Genomic DNA, 13,209 nt, shown 5'->3' on the forward strand with positions numbered 1-13,209 from the left:
GTGTGTGCGTGTGTGTGTGCGTGTGAGCGCGTGTGCGCGCGCGTGTGTGTGTGTGTGTGTGTGTGTGTGTGTGTGTGTGTGCGTGTGAGCGCGCGCGCGCGTGTGTGTGTGTCTGTGCGTGTGTGTGTCCGTGTGTGTGTGCGTGTGTGTGCGTGTGTGTGTGCGTGTGTGTGTCCGTGTGTGTGTGCGTGTGTGTGTGCGTGTGTGTGTCCGTGTGTGTGTGCGTGTGAGCGCGCGTGTGTGTGTGTGTGTGTGTGTGTGTGTGTGTGTGTGTGTGTGCGTGTGTGTGTGTGTGTGTGTGTGTGTGTGTGTGTGTGTGTGTGTGCGTGTGCGTGTGTGCGTATGCGTGTGTGCGCATTCTACTCCAAACAAAAGACCGCATATTAGCTTTATTTTAACTTTCACTATGGGTGTCGGATTCCCGAAGCCTATAAAGGAGCTCGGAGCACCTTGTCTGCCAGACAGATACAGTTGCTTCACCTGTAGCTACACGTTGAAGTGAAGTGCCAATGTGAGTGGAGTTTGTTGAGTTAATGGCCCGGGCACAGCGCTTTTTAACACCATGCCCAGATCCCTAACACAGCGGATGATTAAAGTGCTGCTCTGTTTCGCCATCGTTTATTTGCGACTCGGGTGAGTTCCGCCTTTATACAGCGATCTGACGCTGCATTTTGGGTCATATTCAGCTTGTTTATTATTTATTGGGTATATACATGTACATACCTTCACAACACATCATACACACTTATAATGCGCCTAAGCATTATTTGTGTCTAAAATACAGGTTGTTTCTGTGAATCAAACCATTTAATAGTTTAATAAAGCATGTTTATGTTCAATCATGCGCTCTCTCTCTCTCTCTCTCTCTCTCTCTCTCTCTCTCTCTCTCTCTCTCTCTCACACACACACACACACACACACACACACACACACACACACACACACACACACACACACACACACACACACACACACACATTTCTTAACCCTCATTAATAACGGCACGGCTCGAGCTGTATTTCCACATTCCTTCACTCACTTGCGTTTTGTAATCACTTCACCTGTAGTACAGAGAATGTATGCTTGTTCGGAGTCACTTAATAAAACAGTCATAATACCAAGGAAAGTACACACGTTTACTATTTTTTTAAACAAGCATGTACCTGCTATTAGATGAGGTATGCCATAATTACATCCTACTTAAAATAGTCTGCTCAAGACCCTATGATGGTGTACTGTGCAAAAGTTTTACGCACACTACAGTCTTTGGTATTATCTTTTTTTTTGTACATATCCTTTGCATCAGTGTGTCAGAAAAAAAGATTCAATTTGATACGGCCTAAATAAATCAGTGCATGAGGAAACAAAGGTATAAATGCATATACAAACAAACAGACATAAATAAATATTGGGTTAGGTAGAAATGTTTTTGCATGCCATGAAAGAAAGGAGGATATTAAGTAACAGACCGCTTTTCAGATAACATTGAGATCGAGGCTGTCTGGAATTACCTGCAGAAACATAAGCAAGTGAGACAGTCAAAGTCTACAAAAGAGCTATGGCAAGCTTTCCAAGATGCTTGAAATAACTTACCAGCCTGTTTCCTTATAATCGACACCACAGTGTACCAGAGAATTGGCGCAATTTTAAAAGGCAAATCATGGTCACAGTAAATAGTGATTTTCTTTAGTTTTCACTAATCACTGATCATTGCTAGATAGAAAGGTTTGGGGGAAAAAACATTATTGTTTAATGGATTTACTTTGCATGCGCCTGAGTCTATTTTGTCCAGCAGTGTAAATGACACTCTTGGGAATCTATGTGATGTATTTATGCACCATCATTACTAGTGTAGTTATCCACATAATCCAAGAAAGAGTTGTATGATGTCCAATGTTTTTCGAAAGTAAGTTATATGCCCAGATGAGCAGAGTATACCCTATCAGATATCTCTGATTTATCAGGACAAACCTGTTTGTTTCCCTCAGGCCCTCAGCAGCTACTAAAGAACCCACCACTTTGTAGCACTCTACTGCGATACGAGACAGCAGGTGATGACAGACCGGCTTTCAGGTGCTTGTGCAGACAGATAACTTCATTCAGCCCAGAGTAACAGTAGACTAGTCTGTCTCAGCTTCCATCCTGGAGACCCCCTACTCTATTTAATTTACTTTTCTACTTCTAACATTTCTTTAAACAGTTGACAAGATCTTTATGAGTTGTATTAGGTGGGTTGGCACGAACTTTAAACTGTATAGGGTAATGATAGAACTGAGAAGATATCTTTTAGCTTGTATTCAAACCTACCTGGTTTGGTGAGATAGAGACATTAGGCATACCTGTTGGGCATACAAGTAGAGCCTAGGAGTAAGCCTTGAAGCATAGGGAACCCTAGCCAGAGTAAAGCTGATTTCCACGCCAGACATGCACGGTCTACTGAAACTGGACTCAGGGTTGCCCCTTTTGTCAAGAGTTAAGGGGGCGGACAGCTGCGCATCTACCCAATTGCAGCCCCCGAATCGAGAGAGAGAGAGAGAGAGAGAGAGAGAGAGAGAGAGAGAGAGAGAGAGAGAGAGAGAGAGAGAGAGAGAGAGAGAGAGAACGTTTTTCCCCTGCCATCCGAAAATCCTTAAAACCATCATCGTCCCAGTTTGGCAACCACATGGTAACAGCCTCGCCCGCGGAGACATGACACATTCGCTCTCCGCGCTCGCCGCCGCTGCTGCTGCTGTCGCGCCGCGTAAAAAGTTCGCATTGTTCCACGAAGCAGATCCGAACTGAGGACGGACAGCTTGACACTCGACTCAAAAGGATACACGGAGATTCACGCATTTCTGTTAGTCGGTCTGCAAGCGGCAGTTCGCTCAATGTCACCATGATCGTGTTCTCGTCGCGCACTGTGCTGCTGTCAGTCTACTACCCTCAGATCTTCCTCATCCTCACCAGCGGCAGCTACCTGTAAGTGCGAGCATCAGAGCACATATGCTGATCTGAACCAGATAAACTCTGCTTCACCACAGTAGCTCTGTCACACTATATATTGATTTAAAAAATAGGATACTTGCTTACTGCAACTTATGTTCCTCTTCTTCAGTTAAACGCGCGACATCAATGCAAAAGACTATAAAATATGGCGTCTTCAAAAGAGTTCAGGATTGTTTAGTTTTGTGTCTCTCGCTCAATTAAAGACCATGCAGAAGCCATTATTTGTCCCATATGCATTACAGCACACTGTAATTCTTTGTTGGAAGCTAGGAAGATGGGGTCATAGCCTCACAGTGTACTAAGAAGTTTGGGTTAAGAGCCTTGCTTAAGGGCCCAAAACTGGTAGATTGGTGGTCCTGGGATTTGAACCCCGACCTTCTTACCAGTATCCCACCACTGGATACTGCATTAAGCTCTCTTTCTAGCAAGCCTCTGATTATCTGCCTAACTATATTATAATTACATTCTTACATAAAACGTCAAAATATACATATGTAATAATGTCACTCATTTCTTCAAGGCACTGTTGATACTAGATCCGAAAAAGAATAGATCTCATTTGGCCACTGAGTGGCAGAAATGTTCAGGGAGATTGAGACACCAACATGCTTGTGTTTCACACAGGTGGTATCTCATCTGTCTTTTGGTTTCTTCTAGGAGGAAATGTTTAATACGCATAGTTATATAGTTATATCCTAGTGGGATGCTTAAGGATTTGAATCACCTGAGAGAGAGAAATGTAGATTTCTGGGTTTCAAGAAAATGTGTATTTTATATATATATATATATATATATACTCTTTTATGCAGTCACCTGTTGGTTCCTTAAATTGCTAAGTTTTAAAAAATCGCCTTGCAAAACTGTCAAACTAAACTCTTAAATCTGAACGCCGGATACCCCAAATCTGAGGTTAAAATAGATGTGGCTTTTGGTCCCAGTGGCCTAGTATAGCCCTGGTCTGCACATTACCAAACGACATGTCATTGTTTGTTTTATGCAATTTGAACCTTCTTTATTTGAAACATAGTAAATTCTATTTAAAAAATGAATTCACTCGAATAAAAACACTAAATAAAAACATTAACAGCAGCCTACAAAGCAATTCAACCATCAATAGTAATAATAGTATTATTAAGAATAATTGTTGGATAATATTCAAACTGTAGAGCAATATTACAAGTGCAAAATAATAATAATAATAATAATAATAATAATAATAATAATAATAATAATAATAATAATAATAAATGAAACCACCTTCATGTCTGTACAAGTTTTATATTGTTTCTGAACCAGGCCTAACATGGTACTCACAGAGTCTCTGGTTCGGCAGATTGAAGTTTTAACATACAATGAATACAACTATAATCATCAACAGATTTACAGATTCTGTTTAATCAAATGGAAACTTTTTCTCAGCTCCCTTTGTGCATAAGTGAGAGAGGTTGTGAGGTTGAGATCGGGGAGAGTTTCCCGTAAGCTTCTGGTGCCAGCCAGTACACATTGGTAGTTTTGAGGTTCTTTTAGTCAGATTTGTTTTAAGTGGACACTGAACTGCATGATAACTTAAGCCAAGCACAAAGACACCATTTATTTTCTCTTGTTTAAATGTAGAGAGCATTTACTTGTCTGCAGGATTATTTATTTATCATTTACCAGAAAGTCCTGCTCATGCTGAAATCTTTCTCATGGTACGTGTTTGATTTATTTCACTATATTTTCCATCAACCACAACTCCAGCAACCAATGCATGGTTTTTACGCAATGGTTCTAAATATTAAATGAATGTTTTTACATTCTGTTTATGGAACCACCAAAAAAAGTGTTTGAGCTTTCTAACAAAAACTCCTCGAACCTATTAATCCTTTCGGTCCGCAGCATAATGTAGCTCTCCACCTTCCACCTTCGCCGGTCTGTGAAAACCACTAGATCCGAATGGCCGAGGTGGTGAACGGTGCACTGTGTACACACACAGAAGAGTTTCCTGAAAGCCTCACCATCAGACCATGACACGATCAACAAACAGTGTTGACTACATGCAATGGTGTGGTGACATCACCACAGACCTGCCAGCCAGTGATTGTCCCGAGCCCCCGCTTTATTCCTCTTCCTCGTCATAACCTGGCCTGAGGTAGAAAGTTTATATCCAGCTTGTTAAACCAAAATCACCACTAAGCAGACATGTCAGGCAGGGCATTGTACTTGCTGGAAAGCTGGCATGCCATTATACGTAGTCTTTAGTGGACACCAAATAAACAATAAGAGGAAATGGTTCACTTGTGTGAAGCCTGTTCCATAATAATCTCAATTTAATTTCTGCCTAATTTAGAAAAGCATATTTACAAATGAGGTTTAAAAAAAAGGGATTATAGTTATATAGACTGTTGCAGCTCGTGACTTTTTGCGGCTTTGACACGACATATGCAGTGCTGCACGTTTTGAAAAAGGATTGTTGTATTTTTCCAGAACTTCATCAATTATTTCTACCAGTCTAAGTACAAAGTAGGAAATCAGTCAAAGTTAATAATTAATCTCATAGCTCTCAGGTACATACTAAAGGACATATGGACAGTAGGGATAAATCTGTACAGTTTAATGACCAGAAGTCTTAGTTTCTCTCAATGCATCGTTTCCCTTTCTGAAAGCTGGTCTGAAAATATACTTCCATATTATATACTGACAAGCATTCTGATGAATAATACTCAGATTTATTTTTATAAGAAATACTGCATAAAAATATTGTTGATTTGTTTTCACACTTTTTTTTTTTTTTTAGTATTTGCTTAGTCACATTAAATCTGGAGTCTGTTGTGGTTTCTCCAAAGAACTTTCTGGAATTAAGAAGGTTTTGGGATGTTATATCATGACCAGTGTCTCTCATAGTTTAACATTTTTATTCAATTTCTAACTTTATCTAACTGTAATTATGGTGCTTACAGAAATGTGATTCAGATATTCACATTTGTGATTTGTTGGTTTAGGAAAACTATTAATCGGTCCTAAAGAAAAGGGGGGGGGGGTAATTAGTATCCAAAAAGATAGATTTTTATTTCCTTTTTTATTTATTTATTTTTTTACATTTTAGCCGCTGTTTGACTCTGAAGTGAATAAAACCCCTGTGAAGGGAAGCCCTGGGTCTGGTGCAGGGCTCGGGGGCCAGGAGTAAGTGTCCACGGACTCATTGGTGATGAGGTCCACATTATACGTGTCATAACACCGTAACCGCTCTACATCTTTCTTTTATGCAGTTTGTACATCTTGGTGCAGAGACTTCTGCGTCCTTCTGCAGCAACACCTTACATTTTTCCTTACGAGTTTAAATTACACACACACATGTTACCTGCTTCTATTTGCAGTCCAAAACACATGGATTTGATTCTCTGTAGAGACGAAGGATGTGTCCCGATCTTGGAGCGAAGGACACGTTTGTTGGTTCCTCATCTCTGTCTTCATTGCACATGTGGTTTTGCATTTAAGAATAATTCCTAAGCCTTTGTGGACATGGAAATGCAAGTAAAGTAGACTCAAGCCAACCATATCCAATTTCCAGTGAACATTCCCCTCCCTTTTTTCCCCCCACTTTCATGTGTTTTGAAAGGGAATCCATAAGTTGTAAGTGCCCACCCCCTCTACCCCCACCCCCTTCGCTCATTTTTTTTTCTTCTTTTTGCTGACACACAGCTTGCATGCTGTAGCTTGCCCTGCTTGTGGTGGAGTCCTCCGTGGTCGACGTCATACTTCAAAGCTGGCATGTTCTTCCATGGGTTTTTATGGCCCTTGTGTCTGATATGTTTGAAAGACATATATCTGCATGGGTTAGATAGTTGTAAACAAAAGGGCTAGGTTGTTTAACATTGCGTTTTTCACAAGCACAAACTGCGCCCAAAATACCCGATGCCTATTTGGGAATGATTGTCAGGACTGAATCAACAGAGGAACAGAACACTGAGGAAAGTGCCAGTTTTTTTAATATGCCACTTGAGAACTGAGCGACATTTTCAAATGGAACACTTTCTAGGTATCTTACTATAATCCTTACTTGTTATATTAGCTGAGATTGACATGCAGCTTGATAAATATTACTGAATGTATTTCTTAAAAGAGAGGAATATATGAACTTACAGATCGACCGTCCATGCTTTTAAACGTACTGTACCCTGGCCAGGAACTCCGAGCAGGGAAGTCCGAACTAAGGGCTAATTTTTGGTTCACACTGATATTTTATATGACTGTATTTTATATGACTGTATTTTATATGACTGTATTTGCTGCTAAAAAAAAAGAAAAGAAAGGAATGTATGAATTTATAGACTGACTGTACATTTTTATCTTTTTTTAACGTTTGAAGAAACAACAGATTTAAATCTTTGGACCTTTTAAGCATCCACGGATGGTGTGGGAATCTCTCATGGACTGGTCTTTGTGTCGTACCATCCCTGTTTTGTAAACACTGTGAGATCCCAAATTAAAAAGGAATAACATTTATGGTGACTTCAGGGTCAAGATGCGAACCACTTCTAAATTTGAGAAGCAGAAATTACAAATCGTGTCGTTGCCTGCGGCATGCTTGGCGTTGGTTCGGTCTGGAAACAATTCCAGCTATGTTACCTAACAATTAGTGTACCAACCCAACTTACTTTATCAGGGACGTGTGCCAAACCATTGTGGAAAGACCTCATCCACAGGCAAATAAACAAAATATCATTTTCTGCTCTGACCATTCTGACATGCTTTGTCAAAGAGTTCTTCTTTTAAAATATATATACTATATATACACGATACTATACTATATTATACTATACTAACAGTGTTATAGTACACAGTATAACAGTGTTATAGTACACAGTGTAATAGTGTTATAGTACACAGTTTAATAGTGTTATAGTACACAGTATAACAGTGTTATAATACACAGTATAAGTGTTATAGTACACAGTATAAGTGTTATAGTACACGGTATAAGTGTTATAGTACACGGTATAACAGTGTTATAGTACACAGTATAACAGTGTTATAGTACACAGTATAACAGTGTTATAGTACACAGTATAACAGTGTTATAGTACACGGTATAACAGTGTTATAGTACACAGTATAATAGTGTTATAGTACACAGTATAAGTGTTATAGTACACGGTATAACAGTGTTATAGTACACGGTATAAGTGTTATAGTACACGGTATAAGTGTTATAGTACACGGTATAAGTGTTATAGTACACGGTATAACAGTGTTATAGTACACAGTATAACAGTGTTATAGTACACAGTATAACAGTGTTATAGTACACAGTATAACAGTGTTATAGTACACAGTATAACAGTGTTATAGTACACGGTATAAGTGTTATAGTACACAGTATAACAGTGTTATAGTACACGGTATAAGTGTTATAGTACACAGTATAAAAGTGTTATAGTACACAGTATAAGTGTTATAGTACACAGTATCAAAGTGTTATAGTACACGGTATAAGTGTTATAGTACACAGTATAAGTGTTATAGTACACAGTATAATAGTGTTATAGTACACAGTATAACAGTGTTATTGTACACAGTATAAGTGTTATAGTACACAGTATAAAAGTGTTATAGTACACAGTATAAAAGTGTTATAGTACACAGTATAACAGTGTTATAGTACACAGTATAACAGTGTTATAGTACACAGTATAACAGTGTTATAGTACACAGTATAAAAGTGTTATAGTACACAGTATAAGTGTTATAGTACACAGTATAAGTGTTATAGTACACAGTATAACAGTGTTATAGTACACAGTATAAGTGTTATAGTACACAGTATAACAGTGTTATAGTACACAGTATAAGTGTTATAGTACACAGTATAAGTGTTATAGTACACAGTATAAGTGTTATAGTACACAGTATAAGTGTTATAGTACACAGTATAAGTGTTATAGTACACAGTATAACAGTGTTATAGTACACAGTATAAGTGTTATAGTACACAGTATAAGTGTTATAGTACACAGTATAAGTGTTATAGTACACAGTGTAATAGTGTTATAGTACACAGTATAAGTGTTATAGTACACAGTATAAGTGTTATAGTACACAGTATAAGTGTTATAGTACACAGTATAACAGTGTTATAGTACACAGTATAAGTGTTATAGTACACAGTATAAGTGTTATAGTACACAGTATAAGTGTTATAGTACACAGTATAACAGTGTTATAGTACACAGTATAAGTGTTATAGTACACAGTATAACAGTGTTATAGTACACAGTATAACAGTGTTATAGTACACAGTATAAGTGTTATAGTACACAGTATAAGTGTTATAGTACACAGTATAAGTGTTATAGTACACAGTATAAGTGTTATAGTACACAGTATAAAAATGTTATCTATCTTTTATCTTCTGGAGCTCGGGATTCTGACTATAATTAAAGCCTGTTCTTGCTTTATGTATCCTCTGTCCATTTATTAATGCTAATGTCAGCTATAAAATATTGAACAGTTTATGAGTTCTTTTTATACAGCAAGATATTGTAATGTAAAATTTTGTAAAATATATTTTTAGACGTATTATTTCTGTATTAATATCCTACCTGCACCATGCATATGTGTTTGCTTCTCTCCCCTGATTAACCGTGTCTCTTCTTCTCTTCCCCCTTTAAGGGCCCTTTCCTCTGTGGTGGCCCTGGGTGCAAACATCATCTGCAATAAGATTCCAGGCCTGGCACCTCGCCAGCGGGCCATCTGCCAAAGTCGCCCTGACGCCATCATTGTAATAGGCGAGGGGGCTCAGCTGGGCATAAACGAGTGTCAGTACCAGTTCCGCTACGGCCGCTGGAATTGCTCGGCCCTGGGAGAGCGCACCGTCTTTGGCCAGGAACTCCGAGTAGGTCAGTCTGTACTAAGGGCTAATTTTTGGTTCATTCTGAAAAAGCAAAAGGTCAGTTGAAAATCTCATTAGATGTCATTTAGAAGAATCTCTTCATTGCAGCGTTACCGACAGTCGTTTGATCACATTAGCTTTATAGCAATACATTTAAATAATTATTCATTATTAATAGATTGGTGAACATTCTATTCGAGGTCTACATCGTGTCAATGAGACGTGGAAACTCATTGAGCTTGACTAGGACCAGGACTTGGAGGAACTTTTGCAAGCTTCATTCCCTGATGCTGTCGAAGCTGTTGAAGGATTAGTTTTTGTCACTTGTAATATTACTAAAATATTTTGGAGAGCCAGATTTCACGTTAAACAAACACTGTTCATGATATAAAACAGTAAAAAATCCTGCTGCTAGATTTTTACCTTCTTACCAAACCACATTTACTGTATAAATTGCCTGATATAGCACCGCATTTTACACCGCCACCGCACGTCCACTTACGTGACCGCACGTCTAATCGCTTCTGTTACCTCACTGATTTTATTGCCTTGAGAAAAATGAAAAGAGTCAATCCACATGAAAATTGCATCTGTGTCCGTGCAAAAGCTTTGCATGTATGAGTTTAGAACCGAAGACCTTCCACAGAATCCTGGTTGTACTGAAACTGTGTAATTTAGAGGAGGGATCCTTATAAAAAAGGTAGCAGTGATATTGTGCATGAGGCATCTATTTACTATTATACAGTGTATAAATGCTTGCTTTTCTTTCTCTGTCCTCCTCTTTTTCCTGTCGAAATTAAGCGCAACACAGAAATTCCCAAGAGTTTTCATTTTTAGAGCGACATTCCAGAGAAGTTCTTTTTTAAATACATCTTTTTCTCCTTTGCTTTGTTTGAGTTAAAATAGGTCGAGACTGATCGTTAACTATCTAAAGATCTTGCTGTACTTTTTAAGACAAAGCAACGCATGAGAAAGGCTGATACACAGGTGTGTTTAAATCTACGACACGATTTGTTATTTTTATGTTACATATCTAATCAGCATTCAAAACATTTTTTATTCGCTGCATATAAATCGTTCTAGTTTTCTAATTTGCTTTAAAAATAAATTACTACAAACGACGAGCTACAGACATAATAATAACTAACACAGGCCAAGAAAACACCGGCCAAAATTACATACGAGTTAAATGCTGAATTGTAATAATGAATCAGGACAATATTGCTATCGTGGACGTTTCAAACTGTTGTCACTTCTCGATCCGGTCTGCAGAGCTGTTGCTCCAGGTGAGGAATATGTTCTTCACGATCGTAATATAACTGCAAGGCTCAGAGCTTCTTAATTTTCTTCTGCTTTCTGCTTTTACTCATATTTGTGTCTTTTGTTATGGATAGTTTTAATGGTAAATTTTTATTTATTTATTTATTTTGGTACGCTAGTCAGTTTGTTCTTTGATACAAGGTCTAACATTTATTTATTAGGGCTAGAAGTGTGTAAAACATTAGAAACTATGTGTCAAGATGTGGACAGTCAGACCTACGTTCAGGTTTTTATTAAAAGCCCTTCATCAGACAACAAAAGGTCCAGGAAGTCAAGCAGTCAGATTAACTTGAATAATGAGAAGCAGGTTATGGTCAAACTAATTTAAACTGGTTCCTCTCAAGGTTCCTTCCTCTTGTGAGGACTCCTCAGGGAGTTTTTGCTCACCACCATCAACCCTGACCTACTCATGAGGGATGGAACTTGATATCTTTTATTTCTATACTTTTGAAAAGCCGCTTTGTGAAAATTACAAAAGTGATCTGAAGTTGTCAGGGAGTCAGATCACTTCTCGGGGATTCGAACAGGGAGTCGACTCTCACTACGCTCCCTGATTGGAAATGACATCATGTTTTCTGAAGCCTCTCAGTTCCAAAAAATGGCGGACAAACGCTTCATCTACATTCGGATCTAAGTAGCTTGTTGTACTTCCACTAATATCTTTGATGGTCTACATAAGGTTTGTTTGAATCTAACGACTTTTAAGAGTTTTTATAAACTAGCTTGCTTACGATCCTGCTTGCAGTATCATGACATGAACACGTGTGACTAAACCAACGACATATAGCTTAATTATTTGACATGTTTGGGTTTTTACAGTGACTTACAGTATGGTGCAAATTAGCACGTCACTAGACATCGAGTCGTCCGTGTTTCAACGTGTAGTGAGCCAGTGTACTTACCAGTGTCTGAACACGACGTAGGGAGAGAGAGAGACGATTGAGACAGACCAAGCAGGTGAGTCCCATCAGTAAATCATCAGGTGGCCGTGAAGACGGATAGAAGCTGAACAGCACACGCCAACATGGAGTACTCGCTTTTTAAATACAATACTGTGATAGTTTAACAAACAGTTAACTATCATGATATCACACGGTACTAATCTGTACTAATAACCTCTTGGTTTGACTTTCAAATTGTACTTTTCACTATTGCAAAAAAAAAAAAAAACAGAAGAAAAGTTTTATTTTTTCTCGAGAGAAATTTTAATTCTAAAGCTGAACTGTTCCATAGTGAAGCCTGTCCAAAAAAACTGTTTTCATCTACTGAGAGTTTGAGCCTCTTTAGCGCACGAATAATTTTACAGCCGAGGTAAATTTTACAGCTTGCGTCTGAAAGATCCAAGTCTTTACTTTGAGACAAATTGAAAATATCCTTCTAGAAACATGTTACTTTCAGGCAAAGAATTTCTCCTCATTCCAGTTAGCTTATTTTTTTAGTTCTCCTTTTCCGATCCAGCGGTTTTCCTTGAATGGATAGTATTGTAACTCAAAGAGTTAAAGGTCATATAACCACAAAGCTGATTCGCTCTCTGCTTGGCCAGTCTCAGTCAGCTTGGACAATCTCTGGCCGTTTTACTTTGGCTTTCCGGTGCGGCACGCATTAATAGCCGTGTTATTGGATATTACTGAGCCTACAGAGATTTCATTCAAGGAAAGATTCTGTTTCAGAAAATGGTCAGGCAATTCGATCCTCATTTCAGAGTTACCCGGGAAATATAAATGTCTGTGGAAGGAAAATGGTGGCTAATAGTCTCTATATCCTACTTTTGAAATGCATAACTGATATAATAAAAAAAACAACAACCTATAGAGAGCAAAAGTAACAAAAAAAAACAGTCCACTACTCGTTGTACAATAGCAAAGGCTTTTCCAATCTGCGCTACACAATGGAGGTGTTGACAGAGAAAAGTCTGCCTTTACCATTCATTTGTCATCCTGGTGATCAGCGTATCCGTGTTAATGGGTTTTGTCCCTGAGGTAGATGAACCTTACAGCCTGAAACTAAAGAAACATACATTTGATCAAGCACAG

The 13,209-nt window shown here is 38.4% G+C and overlaps 1 protein-coding gene and 1 long non-coding RNA gene across 3 annotated transcripts in view; one reads left to right on the forward strand and one right to left on the reverse strand.

The window, feature by feature from the left end:
• Window positions 1-272: 272 nt before the first annotated feature.
• Window positions 273-13,209, forward strand: part of wnt7bb (wingless-type MMTV integration site family, member 7Bb) — a 26,464-nt gene continuing 13,527 nt past the window's right edge. The window contains exons 1-2 of one of the 2 annotated variants that reach the window (XM_027140953.2): window positions 273-633; window positions 9,637-9,863. In XM_027140953.2, the coding sequence (XP_026996754.1) occupies window positions 563-633; window positions 9,637-9,863 (298 nt within the window). In that variant the 5' untranslated portion in view covers window positions 273-562. Of the gene's footprint in view, window positions 634-2,595; window positions 2,959-9,636; window positions 9,864-13,209 lie in introns of those variants that run through there. The other variant, XM_027140952.2, reaches the window with a different exon arrangement.
• The window catches only part of LOC113639215, a 4,684-nt gene continuing 1,235 nt past the window's right edge, over window positions 9,761-13,209 (reverse strand). Inside the window, exons 2-4 of the long non-coding RNA XR_003439789.2 lie at window positions 13,099-13,179; window positions 12,079-12,212; window positions 9,761-9,898 (exon numbers count right to left, since the gene is read on the reverse strand). This is a non-coding gene — a long non-coding RNA (uncharacterized LOC113639215). The remainder of the gene's footprint in view (window positions 9,899-12,078; window positions 12,213-13,098; window positions 13,180-13,209) is intronic.

Source organism: Tachysurus fulvidraco, chromosome 10 (genome assembly GCF_022655615.1).
Source record: "Tachysurus fulvidraco isolate hzauxx_2018 chromosome 10, HZAU_PFXX_2.0, whole genome shotgun sequence".
Classification (NCBI taxonomy): domain Eukaryota; kingdom Metazoa; phylum Chordata; class Actinopteri; order Siluriformes; family Bagridae; genus Tachysurus; species Tachysurus fulvidraco.